The sequence below is a fragment of the Trichogramma pretiosum genome, unplaced genomic scaffold (assembly GCF_000599845.2).
Source record: "Trichogramma pretiosum strain Unisexual culture from Peru unplaced genomic scaffold, Tpre_2.0 scaffold19, whole genome shotgun sequence".
Lineage (NCBI taxonomy): Eukaryota > Metazoa > Arthropoda > Insecta > Hymenoptera > Trichogrammatidae > Trichogramma > Trichogramma pretiosum.
Window position 1 is genome coordinate 1847162 of NW_019641707.1, and position 18690 is coordinate 1865851.

At 40.9% G+C, this 18690-nt stretch overlaps 2 protein-coding genes across 2 annotated transcripts; both read left to right on the top strand.

Moving 5' to 3' along the window:
- Positions 1-1421: 1421 nt before the first annotated feature.
- On the top strand, positions 1422-18669 carry LOC106650901 (obg-like ATPase 1). The gene is made up of 11 exons (XM_014369158.1): positions 1422-1554; positions 3548-3729; positions 10316-10376; positions 11335-11462; positions 14404-14579; positions 15635-15712; positions 16422-16519; positions 16602-16742; positions 18010-18106; positions 18202-18324; positions 18385-18669. Exons 2-11 carry the CDS (start codon positions 3549-3551, stop codon positions 18493-18495), a joined length of 1194 nt encoding a protein of 397 aa, XP_014224644.1. The 5' UTR covers positions 1422-1554; position 3548; the 3' UTR covers positions 18496-18669.
- Positions 4518-10158, top strand: LOC111694540 (adenylate kinase 9-like). The gene has a single exon (XM_023463083.1). It carries the CDS (start codon positions 4537-4539, stop codon positions 10156-10158), a length of 5622 nt encoding a protein of 1873 aa, XP_023318851.1. The 5' UTR covers positions 4518-4536.
- Positions 18670-18690: the final 21 nt, after the last annotated feature.

Genomic DNA, 18690 nt, shown 5'->3' on the forward strand with positions numbered 1-18690 from the left:
CTCAATATTTTCAAGATAAAATCATTTTATCATTAAATAAATATGAAAATAATTTTTAGCTTATACAAATTTGACTAAAGGATGTTTTCTAAAACTCATTGCCTATATGCGGGTAGTACACACAATAGACGCTCTCACGTACACAAGAGCACATTCCTCAGCGTGTTAATTTCAGAAAATGCAGGCGGCTTTCCTACAAAAATGCGTTTATCGCGAAGTACGCCCTGAAAAGTATACCGTCTGCGTGCAGCGAGCGCCGTATGACGTCAGTGTATAAATGGCAACGAGCCTCGTGTCTACTATATGTGAACCTCACGTATGAGCTTGCCGTCGGGTCGCCGCCGCGATCGTCTCGGCACAGCGTCGCGACTTCTTCTTCTTTCGGCGACGTACGTATCGCCTCGACAAATCGTATGTTGTGTTTATACGTATACACGCGCGCATGCATACATGCATGTTTTGCGCAAAACAAAAGTGCATGGGAACACGCGTATATATAAGGTCTCTATATCGCGAGAGATCGCCGCGCCGACCCCTTAGATATAGCTGGAAACGGACTTTGAGTTAATATCAAAATTGCCCTTTCGGCGATTCTTTAGCCGATGCTATTCTCCCTCAATAGAAGGAAACGAAAAAATAGGTGCGATTGGCTGGCGCCACCGAGGAAGCGTGCATGCATGTGTGTGTTTTGTTGTGCATCGAGCATGCAGTCCAAGAGCGGCACCCCTCCTTAGATATTAAGCTCGAAGGATTTTTCTCCTGTATCAATTCAACGATTTCTTCTCAGAGATGAAAGTGTGCATTGGATATACTAGAGCCGATTCTTGAAATCGAATTACTGCAGGCGCTCGGTAGTCGCTAGCTAGTATAGATTATATTCGAATATAGGGATGTGCAAAAGATGCAGCAAAGGTGCACATCTGCTTATGCGATTGAGCTATAGTCATTCAAGTGCCAACACGAGAATTTTGAGTTATAAAATCGACAGAAACAATTTTTCAGGTATCTCCTTGCGTGCGTTGCTATTTACGATTCAAAACTGTGCTCTATTATTTGTCCGCGGTGTATACAAAACTTCATTATAAAATCTATCAAGTGTTCAATTGAACGCAGGTTTTTTGTGCTTATTTTATAGCTTTAAGTAAATGTAAAATTCTCGTTATCACGGAGCCAATATTATTTTGTAAATTTTCAATCATCATTTTAATAAAAACGCAAGTTTGATGACAATTTAGGTAGTTTCGAAACTATAATATTTTACACCGAGTCGATAAGGCAGAATCGAGAGCCAGAAAAAGCCATATGAAATATATAAATAGAGAAAGCCGCACATGCACATTTAAATCAGCCGTAAGAGCACAAACTTTGGAAATTATGACGTCACGCCGCTCGGCCGCACATTTATAGTCGTCTGCGCGATATATACTGCTCTCGACCACGAGTGCACGAGTTCTCAGCTCGACGTCTGGTGCGTGTGTTGCGACAAGTATCCAATCGAATATAAAATTCGAATTCAGGGTTTGGTGCATCGATTTGACAAGGAGATTCAAGCAGGTATCTAATTGCTCCTTAACGATAATTCTCGAGGTTGTTGCGGGAGTGAATAATTCGCTCGTGTCGCGTGTGAATAGTTGCCCGGCTGGACGAGTGGAATACAATTATTATGGCGTGAAGGTGTAATACATCAAGCGTGCTGTATGCCCGCACTGTCATCAATTGCAAGTAATTAGAATAAGAGTGCATTGAAGTTGGTGAATTTCCGTTTTAACATGAAATATATCACGTAAACATTGCACTGGCTGCGGCGAGGGTCGAGGTTAGGTTTAGACGCAAGAGCACCGCTGCCAAGCGCCGCTCGCGGCTCTCGACGTTCCTCGCTACGGCGCTGGCGGCGCGAATTTTCAAATGTCAAAACTCGACGAAATACCTTCGTTTTACGACTTCCGTACGAATTTCTGATTAAATTCCGGTTTTGCACTTGAAAAAAATTAAATAATACAGTGTACATTACGTATATTCAACAATGCCTACAAATTATAAGCGTTCGAATGCCTGCAACTTCGTGGCGCCGGCAATTCCAGCTCCGTACGGATCTCGTTAAATAGCAATTTTTGTGTGCTCTATTGCCAACGTCGGTATAATAGTTATATCTCTTATACATATACGAGATTGAACGCTTGGTGTATTACAATCACGCGGGGCCGTGAGCAAGATAAAACAACGGAAAAAAAAGAAAACGATCGGAAAGACCGCTGCACGAAAAATACATACCTTGGCGTCTATATTGTGCGAGAGATTAAGAAAAGGCGGTCTATACTACGCGCCGTGTAATAGGAGAGGTGTAAAGAGATGCAGATGCATCTACGGACGGATTGGCGGCCTCGGGCTCGCGGCGAGAGAGAGAGAGAAAAAAGAGAGAAAGAGAGCCCTTGATGAATCCGCACGCGCTGCTCCTCGTCGTAATGGGCTTTGAAAAACCACCGCTTTGTATCATGGCTTTTCTGTAATTCACTACTGTTTTCACTCCGCACGGTCTCTCTCTCTCTCTCTCTCTCTCTCTCTCTCTCTCTCTCTCTCTCTCTCTCTCTCTCTCTCTCATGATTATTGCTTTATCCGATTGCACTCGATGCGCGCGCGCGGCGACTCTCTCATTGAATCTTGATTTCTTTCGCGGAAAACGACGTTTGCACGACGCGCACGGTCGTTGAAAAATAATCGCTACTTGCACGGAGAGGAAGACGCTCGCGCGGTGGCTGCGGCAGCAGATGGAAAACAGAAAAAAACATGCCAAAAGGGTGTCGCGCGCGCGAGAATCTACATCGTTGTCGGTGGCGGCGGCAGTGTAGCCTCTGCAGCCGCGCGTATAGCCGCAACGATATACGCCATCGGGCATGTGCGGGACGACAAATGACGGGGCTATTCGACGGGCCGCAAGTAGAGCGCTTTTCTCGCGTCGTGAGTTGTTACGATCGATTACCATAATTAACTAGCCGCGGGATAAATGTCGATACGCGGATCGGAGTTTGTCCGAAAAGCTCGCGAGCGTAAGACACGTGCACACGAGACATCGACAAAAAAGTTACACCTAGGCGCAATAAGAAAACGCGGCGGCTCTCGTGTTCTTACGCGCCTAGCCGAGGAGGCTATTTCAATTACGTATTATACACTGCGGAATATGTAGTGCAAGCGTATGTGCACGTGTATTGCGTAGGTGCGCCTTTGGGCATTTTCGTATATATGTACACGTACCTATTTACCGTAATTTTAAAGAGACTCGTCATCGAGCTACGAAGAGAAGCTTCAAAACTGCGCCCGTAATTGGATTAATTCGACATGTTAGTCCGGTTTCTCAGTAATTGCTATTATCAAATTTTATTAGGCATACACTCATTACTGGCCGTCCGTTGTATGTTAAAATCACGCAAGTATGATGTGCAACGCAAGTATTTCTGCTCACTATAATTTTTCGTTTACTTTTCGAGACAATATTCGGCGCGACCGATTTATTTCAATTGAATTATCAATAACATCGTTTCGTACTTTCCAGTATGGCACCGAAAAAGGTTGAAGAGCCAGAGAAGAAGCCACTTATCGGACGCGTGGGTACGAACCTGAAAGTCGGCATCGTCGGTATTCCAAATGTTGGAAAATCAACGTTCTTCAATGTACTGACCAAGAGCCAGGCCGCCGCTGAAAACTTTCCCTTCTGCACCATTGATCCCAATGAGAATAAGTATTTTTTTGATAACATTTTCTTACCTGCAACAAAGAATACAAATTTTTTTACAATTATTCTTAGGACTTGTCTCATTACCATCGTCATAGAAACAATATCATAATGTCAATAGAACGTTTCCAAAATTATCGCAACTTAACCTTGTCGATCAGTCATGTGAGCTTTAATTCGTAAAGGCGGGGTAACCTCTCGACAATTTTCCAGCACCCATTTTTCAAGTGCAAATAAAAGTGAAATCCTGCCGTGAAAAAAAGGAGTCGACGTGCGCTGGAATCATGGACAACGTCGAAACAGCCAATATTAAAATCGACACGTCAATCGTCGCGAGGCACAGCTTATTACCCTTGATAAAAGGTCATCATCGGCGCAAAGTGCGAGGAAACCTGTCGGAGCCGCGGGCGAGTAATTACAAATTCTCCTCGTACAATGCCGATATCGAGTCGCCGAGACAAGAAGTTCCGCGCGATTTTATCGCAAAATCGTCGTCGACTGTGCAGCCGGTGGCGGAGGAGGCTTGGAGCGGCGTGCCTTACTCGGAAGAAGCGGCGCGAGTGAGATATCTCGAGACAAAACCCGAGTGCTACGTGTTATTCGGAAAACCGGGCCTGGACACGCTACGACTGGCCGAGTCGATCGCGTACAACAGGCACTGCGTGCTCGTCTCGGCCAGCAAGATCGCCCGAGAAATCGACCGCTGCTGCTTGTCGAGGGAGAAGGAGGTATGGAAACGCATCTGCGCGCTCGTAAACTCGGCTACGGTACTTCATCGGGGCTACGTGCTCGAAGGTCTGCCCATCTTGATGAACATCGACGACGAGGCCTCGAAGCGTCCGGATGAATGCGACTTGAATTACGGCTGCAAAGCGAACGACAGCGCAAATACGACGGAACGATCATCGCTCACGGACGAGCTGAACTGTCCCTGCGATCAGGTAAATCCGTGCATTGGATTGAGTGAGCCAGTTACGTCGTCGAGCTGCATTTCTTGCTTCTCAAAAGCGACATCCAGCAGTGTTAGTTCGTATGAAAGTTTGATCAATTTCGCGGATGTCACTCCTGACTTTCAAATATACGAGATATTTCAGAGGTGGAAATTGAAACCAGATATCATAATAGAATATGATTGTCCAAATGACGAAATTCTAGCCCTACTCAAAAACTCGTATCGTTCATCTCCATCGATAAGTGAAAATGCTGAAAATGAATCCGTCATTTTAAGTCCCAAATTCAGCGACAGCAATTGCTCTACAGTCAATGTTTCTAGTGAAAGCTGCAAGTGTGATCTTCCTTCTGAAAAATCTTTCACCGACAATGTTAAAATATTAAACACAAGATTAAAAGTGTATTCGAAATTTGCGAATACAACTGTAAAAAAGATGATATATAATACGATACCGCAAAACGTTATTTACGTAGACGGTCGATACCCGGTCGATCATGCTATCGCCGTGGTCAAAGTGAAATTGCAACTAATGTCCTGCCGTGTTCCGCTTGTTCCTGAACAATGCGACGAGTCTCAAAATTTAGAAGATGATGCAGAAAGTTTATGCGCAGAAGCCAACGACAACGACGAGTGTGAAAGTGAATCATCTTCTAATGGTTGCAATGAAAATTGCTGCACAATGAAGCGTGCATTCAACCACATGAAACATTACCCTTCCCCGATGAATCAATTCAAATGCCAACTGTCACGGTGGAAGTTCAATTGTCCAGTGAAACTCGCCGAAGGAAAACAAGTTCAAGGAAAGAGAAAATTCGCAGTCCGTTTCATGAATTGGATATTCTTTCTATCTTCGGAGAAAGCCATGCAAGCTTTTATAGAAAATCCACGACCTTACTTACTTCCACCGCAACCAAGAGCTGGCTGCAGACTCGCTGTTTGCGGTCCTCGATTTACGAAAAAAACGGAAGTGAGTCAAAAATTAGCCAAATTCTACAATGTACCTGTAATAAACGTAAACGAACTCATTAACGGTTACGACCCGTACAAAAAACCAGACGATACTTTGGTAGCTGATGCTTTATCTCTTGGTTTTACGTTCTATTACGTCGCAGTTGCCCGCTCTGGTTTGGTGAATTTTACCGAAAATTTAGATGATTTATCAAAAAATTGGGATGAGATCGCAAGAATTGTGGGAAAAGGTCTCGACGTGGAAAATATACCTCCGTCGAGTGCAAGGTCGCTCTACGACGATTCAATGAAACGCTTGAGAGACATGAATCTCGTAAGTCGAATCCCATGGAGATCGAACGGTTCTAGTTTACCAAGACCGAAGCCACTTACCAATTATAAAAACCGTAGATTCTCTAATGATTCAGAGAAAGAAGAACTTATTACTTTAATGTTCATGGGATATTTTGTCTTCATTGGTGCAAGTAATCAGACAAACTTGAAGGATATTACAAAAGACTTGAAGAAAATAAGAAGCTTTGTGAACAAAGGTCTAACAGTTGACGAGAATGTCGAACCAACTGTGAAATCATCTTACGATAATTTCATTGAACGTTTGACGGACTTGGATAAAAATAAATTATTCCAGAATTTGAATATCGTTGATTTAAATCAAGAGGAGCACTCTTCTTTCGACGAAAACAATGAATCCTTCAATATGTCTCTTAAAGAAGCACTTGCTGGTTTGATGTTTTTTTCATACTTCACGTATATCAAGGTAACGAATAATGATTGCGGTTTTGAGTATGTTAAAATGGATTTGCTACAGATATGGATGTTCGTAATTAAATATATTAATGTCAAACAAATGAGTCGACCAAGTATAAACACAGATTCCACAACAGTTGACAATATAAAATCAATCCAGAGTTTAGGCGATGCTAGCTTAACAAACGCACATCCTTCTATGGATAGAAAAGTGAGAGTATCTACATATATTTATCATTTATCTTTCGCACACATTACATATCTTCGCTTGAGAAATGACGAGTGGATATTAGATGATATGGTAATGGATTTGCAACAAGTACAAATGTTGATGGACATAGGTTTTAACGTCGAAACAGTCGTACTACCGAATATTCAGCTACCTTACGATAATTTCATTGAAAATTTCAGAACAGCTCATTCTAATGATACCACACAGACATATGAAAATGAAGCTAGTGAAGATTTCGACGCAGAATCGCATTCAATTTCTGAAAAAAATAATCATCTCGAAGAATTATATCGCAAAGAACTTGATTCCTACCGTCAAAATATTAATACATTTACCAAACAATTACATTTGATGGGCATCGATACAGTTTTCTATGATTTGAAAATTGAGAAAGATTCTGTTAAACATGTTTTGGCCCATCTCGAAAAAAAGTACAAATCTGAAATGTATGTTCCATTCGAAAAAGAGGGAGATTGCGGTACTGATGAATTTCTCAAAACCGATAAATCAGAAGAAAACAAGAATCAGTTCGGCGATAGCAATATTTATTGTCCCGTAGCTTTACGCGAAAATAATGTGTTGTGGAAGGGTAGCAGTAAATTTAAATGTCTGTTGGATGATAAAGTATATTATTTTTGTTGCGAAGCAGCCAAAAATAAATTTTTAGATGATCCATCACCGTTCCCTTTGCAGAAACCTCTTTCAAATTTTCCTCCTCCATTGAGAATAGTAATCATCGGTCCTGTGGGAAGTGGTAGATCAACTTTAGCCAATCGCATCTCGAAAGAACTAGGTTTAGCTCATATTGATTTTTACAAACGCTTTGACGAGTACTTATCCGATCGTCGTATAGATGTACGCAAACTCAAAATGAGTCTGATGAACAATGACGATGATAATGCAGAAATGGACGACGATTATGAAGAAGAAGAGGAAAACGGTAGTAATTCAGATTTTGCAGAATCACTCGATGATTTGAAATATGTCTACGATAAACAGGCGATTATAGATTTTTATAAAAAGTATCCTGATACTGGCACTTCACTCCCTACCTGCATCGCAAAAGAGTGTATTGCAAATTTGTTTAAAGCCCCTTACGACACTTGTGGTGTGGTGATAAATTCATTTCCTAATTGTATTCAAGACGTACAAATGATGTTTGAAAAATTTGTCATACCAGATTTAGTCGTCGAGCTGTATGGAAATACTGAAAAGTGCAAAAAACGATTATTCAACAAACTTTTTAAAGACTTTATGGATGAAGAACGTGCGAAAGAAATAAAAAATCAAGAGGAGTATTGTGCAAAAATGAAGGACTACGAAGATTTCAAAAAGGAATGGATGAAAAATGAACGTATGAAAATTCAAAATGGTGCAGGAAATGAAGCACTATTAAGGATTAGTAGTAACGAATCATTCGAGAGTACGCAATCGATAATTGCGCAGTCAATGAAAGCGGAAGATATTGAACAAATGTTTCATAGATTGTATCCGGCTCCAAAATTGAAGAAAAATATCTTATCCAAAGAATACATCAAAAAATTTCTTCTTCATTATATCGAAATTAAATCCAAGCGTTTCGATGCCAAACTAAAAGAAATAATCCATGCCTTTCAGGATAGAAATATACGTTGCATCAAAGTCGACGCTCATCGCAATATCGAACGAATATTTATCGAAGTATTGTATAATTGTACTCCTTTGGTGCAGAGAAACTCGTCGGTACTTGAAATCACCGAAGAGATACCTAATATACAAGCAGAACATTTGCTCAGAGTAGGTTATTACTTTCTGAGTCCTTTCGGCAGACGCTGTCCGGTGCAAGCGTATTACAACAAAAATCCATTTTATATGTTCGTACCTCTTGCGTGTCAGCAGGAAATATTTACCGTGGTCCATCGACGATTTGTCTATTTCATTGCAACTCGAAGAGCCGTGGAAAAATTCAAGGAAGATCCTTTGAAGTACTTGTCGAAGCAGCCAAGAGTTCCCTTCATACCAGCATTAATATCTGTCATAGGCCCACCTATGTCTGGCAAAACTACACTGAGTCAACGCTTTTCCAGCATCTACGATTTCGAATGCATATCTCGTGACGAAGCTATCAACTACGTGCTCGATAATTTCGATGATTCGAAATTAGCTTGCGATCTACGAGAAGTCTTTGGTCGCGACGGCAAGCCAACGGCGCTGCAGTTCGCTAAAGTTGTAAAGCTCTTTTTGTCGAATTTACAATGCGTCCTTCAAGGCTGCGTATTCGACGGTTTCCCTGCGAACGAAGAAGAAACCTCGATTTTCAAAGCTTTGGATATTCAGCCGATCGTCGTGATAGATCTCGAAGTTACCGTAGGATTTTTATCCGAGCGCTACGAAACTGCCAAGCAGCAGGGCATCTATTCGAATATCTGTCAAGAATATATAGAGTGGACTCAAACGGCCAAAGAGTTCCGTGAATCGTTGCAGTCTGACTTTAATAATTTGATCGCGGTGGATGCGACAATGAGCAAATTTGGAGTTTGGTTGAGAGCCGACGAGGCCGTTCGATTTAGATACACCAAATATTTCGAGTACATCGGCAGCACTGGAACCGATGTTATACGCGATGTGGAATTTTCCTGTCTACCCAAGTCTGGAATATTGGAAAAGGCGAGTAAGTGTCAACTTTACTGTCCACTCTGTATACACTTCCATGAAACGTTCCAAGATATCGACATTGACAAATGTCGAAGAGGATTGCTGAAATTCCGAGGTGTCATTTATTGGTTTTGTGGACAACACATCAAAATGTTCACAGAGGATCCTGTAAACGTTTTGGAAATCATCGAAAAACTTAAATTGCCAGAAGAATATCCGAGAATCATCGAAGAATCAATCGATATCGAAGATGAATGTTGGGCAAAGTGTTTAGTCAACGGAGGTTACTGTGTAATCACGTACATAGAAAATTTACCGAACCGTGACCTCACACGAGGCAAACCAGACTTGGCCGTTATGTACAAAGATCAAGTTTACCTATTTTGTAGCGAAGAGTGTCGTGAGAAATTTTTGAAACATTTTCCTGTTTATACTAGTATTATCATACAATTTCCGCATACTCTCGAGCCAGTGGATTTGAAGTGTCTTCCAAATATTGGTTTTCTCGAGCAAAATTTAGGCCCAATGCTCGTGAAAGCTGTGTCTCGCGTGGGCGGGTTACGACCGAAATTTCCTGGATTATCGGTATCTCAAAGTGCACTGATATACGCCGGCGTTTACTTGAAAATTCTTCAGGGCAAAAATAGTAGCGAACTTTATGAGTCCGTGTTGGAGCGAATGGAAAACAGATGCATGTTTTTCAGGCAGGTCGCTAATTGTATGAAAAACAGGCCGACTCTGCATCACGAGAGTACGAAAGACACATTGCCCAAAATGGATTACGCTACGAGGCCGCTGAACGAACAAACTTGGGAACTACCGAGGCAGTCGGTACAGACGGTCACCTTCAGAAGAACTTCGGCCACGGAGTTCGTAACCGATCAAGAGGATATTTAATAAAACTGGTAATTGTTCGCATTGCGTATCGATGAAAAAAACAAAGCATTTGTCGAATGATTGGTAATGAGACATCTTCAACGAATGATTTTTTACGTAAAACTTGCGATACAATTCAAAGACGATTTTCACTAACCAAATGACGTTTTTTCAGTACGTAGGGTACCCGTTCCAGACGAGCGTTTTGACTACCTTTGCAACTACTACAAACCTGCAAGGTGAGTTTACCAAAAAATAAGCTCAAGCGCTCGTAACTCAACGTAATAAATTTCACGAGGAAAATCTTGCTTATCTCTGAATTTCTCCACCTTCCTTGCTGCTCTTTTTCTTCGAAAGCGTGACACAATTTACGTTTCGAATAATAATGCATACGTATCGCAAAATGTGTAAAGTCAGGACGACGCGCGCCTCGTGTAAGCGGCGTCTTCGATGGAGCCGAAAATCGACGCGCACGTGATCTGCAATGCAGATGATCTTTCTCTCGAAAAGCGCAACAGCGACAGCAGTCGAAGAAGCAGCAGCATCCATAATACTTTTATCTCTTTTCTCTCTAACGTCGCAGCTGCTGCTGCTGACTGCGCGCAAATTTTGCGAACGGCTTTTCTAACTCCGCCCACCGTCTTCTTTGGAGCTTTTAGTATTATCGAGCGCGGCAAGGTTTTGTATTCCGTGTGGTGTACAAGTGTTGCTATGCCAAAAATTGCACACTCATACATTTTTGCTTTTAAATTTTCTCGTAATCAATTTAAATAGTTCTGCTAATTCAAATAAAAGAAAAAACAAACAAAATATTTTTAAAAGAATACGCGAGTGCCGAAAGGGTGCAACGAAAGCACATCATTACGATAACGGCTCGGTACAGTCGGTGAGAGCGTGTGAAACGCGCGTTTCGTAAATGACACGTGATTGATGTCGAAACATCCGAGGTGTGCGTCAAAGGACTAATTGTTTAACGAGCGCGTAGAATTAGCATTCGATCCTCACGTGTCGTCGTCGTCGCCATATATAATCTATCTTTATAAAAAAGCGAAGATGACGCCTTTGTTAATTTTTTCCTTTCTTTTCTTTTTCACATTTTCTCTTTATACTCGAGCATATAATACAGATGAAAGTAAATACAATGGATCTTATTCATTTTAAATTTATTTTATCTATTTTTTTTATTTCATAAAACAGCAAAGTTCCAGCCTTTCTGAACGTTGTTGATATAGCTGGTCTAGTCAAAGGCGCCGCTGAGGGACAAGGTCTGGGTAACGCTTTTCTGTCACACATCAGCGCCTGCGATGGTATTTTCCATCTGTGCCGTAAGTAGAAAACTCAAAGCTTTTTTTATTTAATTTTTCCTCGCAAAAGCTTTTATATAAGCACGAACTATAGATACGGTAGACATACAGAAATGAGCAACCGTTTACAATGATGAGTATTTTGAGTCTATAGTTGCACGTTATCGACATCTATTTTCGAGCTACATTAAACCCTTCACTGCGAGAGAAGAAGAGAGAGAGTGAAATAACATACGATTGCCGCTTACTTAATAATGATCGCTAATGCGGCTGCTGTGTATGAACGACAATATAGATTCATGTCTGCAGAAGCCAACAAATCAATGAGTTTTTACGCATCACAGTGTCTACGTACGTTTAGTAGAGCTTCCGCATTTCCGCATGCATTCGACGAATATACCACTGTACATTATACCGCTGCAGCTTAGCTAGCTGATTGGTATGATTAATTATTCACGAGCTGCTGCTGCTGCTGCACACACGGGGTAGTAGAGTAGTTTTATATATAGTTGCACACGAATAGCACAAGCGCAAAAGTAAATACACGTCGCGAACATAATAATAAATGTGGGTCGTCGTGTACACATAATACAATGGGTCTGGGTGCACACGAATAGGTAAAATTATGGAATATAGTACATGTCACGTGCGGATCTTCTCCCAAAGTTGCCTCGATTCTAGGCATCCAACTTTGAACTCTTCATCGTTTCGTAACAATTATCGTAGGTAAATTCATGAATAATTAGAATGAAAAGTTAATGGTGCTGGGTGGCGATGATCTACGTGCATCGCGTGTACTCGCGTTTCGCACGAGTTTGGTCGATGCGTCAACTTAATTCGTATATTTTTCTCGAGCCCAGAAAACTTTTGTCAAGATTGAAATTGATATTCAGCTCTTCGAGTGTGATTATTACATTCTGATCATAAATGCTTTGATGTATGACTCGTCACTTCCTTCCGGATACTTTCTCTCTTTCTTTCTTTCGGGCATGGTCAACGACGATCTACCGTCACCGCAATCCACCGTATTGCTATTATATTCTTTTTCGCTCGGGGGGTACGTTTGTGTGTGTGTGTGTGTGTGTGTGTGTGTGTGTGTGTGTGTGTGTGTGTGTGTATGTGTGTGTGAGTGTATGTATGTGTGTCACCGACGACGTGCAATTACTCCGAAGTAGGATTCAGAATATAACGCGTCATGTACTCTTTTATTAGAGATCCCTCCCTGCACCGATGTTGCGCATCGCAGGCATCGCTCGATGCAAGCTGCTTTATCATTACGACTCGTTACTCCCTATACCTGCTCGTTGGTCTCTTCAATTTTTTTATTCCACTTCCTTTGCTTTTTGTCGTTACTTTTGCTACTGCACATTTACTCCGACCGAATCTACAGTGCAAAACTCAGGATTCGAACTTCCTATGTCGTAATGATGCTCGAGATCGGTGCATATTTACAGATCTTCGTAAGTTCGTCGACTGCATCTGGTTAAAAACATTTTCGAATAAATTCACAAACGGAGGAAATTGTATCGAGTATTCTATTACAGCTTACTTTTTTTTTATTGCATTTTGAAATTTTCGCGTGACATTTGCAACTATCATCGTTACAGAAGAGCACTCGTCACTCGGATACCGTGCACTCGCTGTTGTTTTTTTCTTCGATTTTCGAACGCTTTAACGATCGAGCTGTAGCGCATCGTAACGACTCATAAACGCGCGTATGCATTTGCAATTATTTATCGGTGATAGTGTGCGTTGCGGAAAACAATTTCTCTCCTCGGCTTTACGAGTGCGTTGCGCCCAGCAGTCGGAACGCATGCCACATACAGCACACATACGCGAGACGAGCGCGTTTGATGGGCGCCGTCAGCGGAGAATAATAACAAAAAGTCCGTGTAAAAGTGAAAAAAAGTGGTAAGAATTTTTGAGACCGACTCTCTCTCTCTCTCTCTCTTTCTCTCGCAGCCGCAGACGATCTTCTTTCGGATTTCTTAGCGAGCGCGAGCGAGTAGAGCATAATTTGCATGCAGCCACGCCGAAGCCATTATTTCTCCTTGCAGCAGCATTGCTGCTCTTTTCATTTCGCTCATACGCGTACCTATATGTCTGTGTCTGCCACACGAGTTCGTACATACGCACATATACGTATACACGTACACTCGTACAGGAAGTGCATCTCTCTCTCTCTCTCACACACAGCCAAAGAGAAAAGGAGTGCTTACCTCGCCAATACCCACTTATGCTTTATTAGTTTCTCAATAATATATCTCACTGGTTTACAATGGATCTCGTTATGCAAGCGTTTAAGTCAATTTCGACTTGCGCGGATAACGCGAGTGAGTGTATGCATACGCACGCGGACGCACAAACAGTCGCTACCGACAACATCACGTCAATGCACTCGGGAGAGCTCCTCGACTATATTTTCTGATCGGAAGAGTTCGCGATTCATGCACGAGTACATATGCGTGGAAACCGACATTAATATACATTCGATGATGTTTTCGGACGCGTGAGATGCGCGTGAGACGTGTCTGTGTGTGCATGTAACTGCAGCTGACAGCTGAGCACGAAACACGATGCAATAAATGCGCCGCAGAGACAAGAGGCGAATTAAAGAAACGCGTTCGAAATTTTGCATAAAATGCAGCACTGCTACATGGTGGGAGGACGACGTATCATCCACGCGTGAATCGTGCAATGCGTTCTCGTCTGGCGAATTTCGCTCCCGCCGTAATTGTTGCTATAATCACGAGATATTTTTTTACCGCCGTCCAGTAATTAGTTGCTCTTCCATACACTGTATACGTGCTGTAGACACGGATTGCGTATACGTGCCGATACGTGCGAACCACATTTGCATGCGCTGCAATAATAAGTCTTCCGCGCTTGCGTTTAAGCCACGTACGGCACGATACACGATTTTTGTCTTCAATTTGATTTTTATACTGATTTCTGTTTTTAGGTGCATTCGAAGACGACGATGTTACTCACATCGAGGGCGACGTAAATCCCGTAAGAGATTTGGAAATTATTAGTGAAGAACTGAGGCTCAAAGACATTGAATTTCTCACTGGACATTTAGAAAAATTAGAGAAGTTAGTGGTCAGGGGCAACGACAAGAAACTGAAACCCGAATACGTAAGTAAACAATGTTTCACCCTTCCCTGCATCCCGATCGACTTCGTTAAATGTAGGATAATCGTGTGGGCAAATTTTCTTCGCAACAGTCGCGTCTCTCTGTTGTCAAGTATAGCCTCGAGCGACCAACCGAGTGCCTTTGAAACTTGCAACGATTTCGTGCGTGCGTTGAAAGCTTAATTGTATTTTCGATTCGTTCGAGCGAGATCCTGCGACTATTTTTTGTCGAACTGGACGATGTAAACAAAAAATCTCGCGAAGATTCATTGAAACTTGAAAGAATTTCTGCATTATCCGTTTTTTGTTTCTTTCCGCGAGCTTCTGGTTCTGGCTCATTGTCTCATTGTATATTTACCTTGACGTCGATACATGTATACGCCACTTTTCATATTTTCGTTTTAATCGATTCACAGCGTGCCACCGGAACACATAATTATTCTTTGGTATTCAAAAAGAATCAATTACAGTACACAACACCGCGCGTAGAGCGAGGAAAAAAAATTGAACGAATCGTTTGCCGCATCTGCGTAGCCACGAGCGATGGTTAACGAAAAAAAAATTTTTGCGCTTAATTTATCGCGATCCGAGTGCAATTTTGTGCGATGTTTTTTCCTCGAACAAAGTGGCTAAAGGTCGCGATTACCGGTCGAATTATCCGATTCCTTGTACAAGGTAGATCGCATAATGTTCTATATAAGAAAAAGAAGGATCTTGCGTATTGAACTTTTTCATGGGTTGAAATACGCAAGCGCAAGTTGAAAAAGAAGAGAAAACATAGAAATAATGAAAAAAGGGGAAAAAAATTTCGCGATTGTAAGAATGGACCCCGCCGCGCTTGAAAAAAGCGGACTAAATTCATTCCAAGAAAAATATATACATCGCACACTAATTCGAATCGATCGATTCTACGTTCTACTTTTTACCCTTCTTTTACTCGCTGTCCATTTCTGTAGACTTGAGTATCGACGTCGCTCATTTTTAATTTCAATACCATTTTGTTACTCAATATCATTGTATCTAATGAATTCAAGTTTACATTCCAATTATTTTTTCAGGATACATTACTCAAAGTCAAGTCTGTTGTGGTGGATGAGAAGAAACACATCCGATTTGCCGACTGGAGCGTCAATGACGTAAGTGTCTACGAAAATATTTGTTCTTAACAAAAGCACGATACAGCAGCTGTCGAGAGTGAGATGAATCAGTATTGCACTGCAACATTTTCGCACTCTTGAGCATTCGCAGCAAAAATCTGTTAAGGCGAGGAAAAAACTTTCGTCTCCTTCTGGGAATATGTGCTTCTTTTCTTGCATTCTTGAATAAAAGGAATTGTTATTGTAGTCGTTCTTCGATGCTGTAAATCCGTCGATTCGGGCAAGAGCAGAAAATGAACAAGAAACTATGTGCAGCGTCGTTGCACACTTGCACCGATTTATTGTGGTTTATTCCACAGAGTCTGCGCGCTATATACATCCACACTTGGACGGGCTGTCGAGAGTGCATTACTGAAAGAGTGCAAGAACAAAATTCAATTGCATTACATTCCCGGAAACGCTGCAATATCCTGCGGTTTCATAATATGTACTGTAAAAGCCACTTAGAGAAAGACCCTCTGAAGTCGAAATCTCGCTTGTCGACAAATATTATGTTTAATCAGCGGTGTCAATGCTTCGCTGTTTAGTTGTAAACATTCGATGACGGATGAACTTTTGATAGAAAAACACCTTGAATTTAAAAATTAACTATTCATCCGGCTGCATCTGTGAGAAATTGCTGCAGTGTATACTTATAAGGGAAAAAATCAAGCGATAAACTGAATTATATTTTCATTTTATTTTGTAGATCGAAGTACTCAATAAATATCTATTTCTCACATCGAAGCCTGTGATTTACCTCGTAAATCTTTCTGAGAAGGACTACATCCGCAAGAAAAACAAATGGTGAATAGATATCAATGGTTATTAAATTTTGAAAATTAAAAATGAAAGATGAATTAAAAAAAGAATAAAAAATTTCTTGCAGGTTGATCAAAATCAAAGAATGGGTAGACAAGAACGATCCCGGCGCAATGCTCATACCTTTCAGCGGTGTATTCGAGAACAAATTGTTCGATATGGAGGAGTCAGAACGAGCTCAATTCATCGAAGAGAGCAAAGTTTCAAGGTATTTACCGAAAGCTTCTTTGTGTTTAATTCCACGAGCCCTTGAGCTTGTATGCAAGTGCGAAATCGCCGATGTGAAATTTTTCGTTAATATACATAAGCTGCGCGTAGGGAAAAAATGTTGTGGTTCCCACGCAGCGTCAGCACTTCGCTCTCTTTATCTCTCTCACTCTTACTCTCTCTCAAAAAGTGCATAGAAATTCGCTCCTTATAATGGATGGTCTTTTCGTGAAACAATCGCCCGCCGTGCGCAAACCTGAGACTGCTAAACTATAAAAAGAACTTCGGCTTCGAATACCTTGCAGCTCCTCATTTACAACTTCGAGAGTGCATATTCAAATTCTTATAAAATTATGATGAAAGGCTGTATCTAACTATAAATCCAGTAACATTTTTCCGAAATTATCGTATTTTAAGAAATAATTCATTGCTCGTTAGAATTTGTTTCGAGTTGTTCAACATTTTTGAATGAAAAAAATTAAATAAAGTGAGCAGTAGTTTAATGAAGTTGCAAAAAGTAGCTGCTTTACGAAAAAAAAACAGAGTTCAAATAGATTCGATAAAAATGCACGGTACGTCGCTGATAATTCAGCAAAATCACTAAAATTACCGCCCATGACGCTTGAAAAGTCGAACGATTCTACAAATTCGAGAGACGATATTTCTGCAACTCACTAGTATTAGGGTTGTGGGGCAACAACTACAGCATCTCTTTGTATATTAATCGAAAGATGCGCGCATGCAGGGCCGTAATGAAGGGTACCGACCTCGTCGTGATTTTATTTCGGGCGACCGCAAAGCCGAACTGCGAAGAATGAGAGAGAAAAAAGAAGGATCATCGATGAATGTTGAAATTGCAGTATTAAGTCGTTCACTTTATGCGTATTCTCTGAAATCCCCGAATTTCTCTCTCCCTCCTTTTCCTCATTCTTTCTTCGCAACGCCCACGCACTTACCCTGTCATTACGTGCGTGAGTGAACGTGGCGTAAATCTAACTTGATACTGTTTATCGATTGCCAATGATATACTTTCGAAATTTTAAATTCAATTTTAGAAAAAATATTTTAATCAGTAGTCCATCTGTGGTATTGATAATTATTGGCTTTCAAATACAATATAGTTGTACGTTGATCCCTCTTACAATGATCATAAAACCTGAAAAAAGCATAGCATTCTGGATATTGCAAAAATTTGACGATTAGCCTTCGCTGAAACAAATTATTTTTTAAAGTTTAACGACTAATTTAAAATGATTCACTTTTTTCAGTGCCCTGGATAAAATTATCGTGCAAGGATATAAAGCTCTGCAATTGCAGTACTTCTTTACTGCTGGACACGATGAAGTAAAAGCTTGGACAATTCAGGTATCAATACGTTACATTTTCACTTTTTACAATCAGCTCAACTCACTGTTCATATTAAAATTTATATTCAAACTGCAATTTTCTCGACATTTTAGAAAGGAACTAAAGCACCACAGGCTGCTGGTAGAATTCATACAGATTTTGAAAAAGGTTTCATCATGGCTGAAGTAATGAAATTCGAAGATTTCAAAAACGAAGGCACAGAAGCAGCGGTCAAGGTATAAAACTATTTCATTTTGTCATATAAATAGTTATTAATTTATAAAATTATTTCTTAGGCTGCTGGAAAATACAGGCAACAGGGGCGAAATTACGTCGTAGAAGATGGAGACATAATATTTTTCAAGTTCAATGCGGGTGCTGGTCTCAAAGACGCCAAAAAGAAGTGATATAACAAAAATTTTGTACGGTTTTTCTATGCCCGAAAAATTCCAACTTTTTTTAAACATATACACTTGTCATCTGTTTGTGAAGTAAAATGCTAACAGTTACACTAACCCCTTGGTGAACGTTATAAATCCTGAAATTTTGAAGATTGTTATTAAATTCTATAAAACAAATTGTTTGCTTGTTTGTTTATGCTT

Excerpts from the sequence above, each read along its gene's own strand:
- LOC106650901 (XM_014369158.1), top strand. The coding sequence starts at position 3,549 with ATGGCACCGAAAAAGGTTGAAGAGCCAGAGAAGAAGCCACTTATCGGA. Across the intron at positions 11,463-14,403 it reads TGGTATTTTCCATCTGTGCC|GTGCATTCGAAGACGACGAT; the intron begins GTAAGTAGAAAA and ends TTCTGTTTTTAG. Across the intron at positions 16,743-18,009 it reads GAAGAGAGCAAAGTTTCAAG|TGCCCTGGATAAAATTATCG; the intron begins GTATTTACCGAA and ends CACTTTTTTCAG.
- LOC111694540 (XM_023463083.1), top strand. The coding sequence starts at position 4,537 with ATGAACATCGACGACGAGGCCTCGAAGCGTCCGGATGAATGCGACTTG.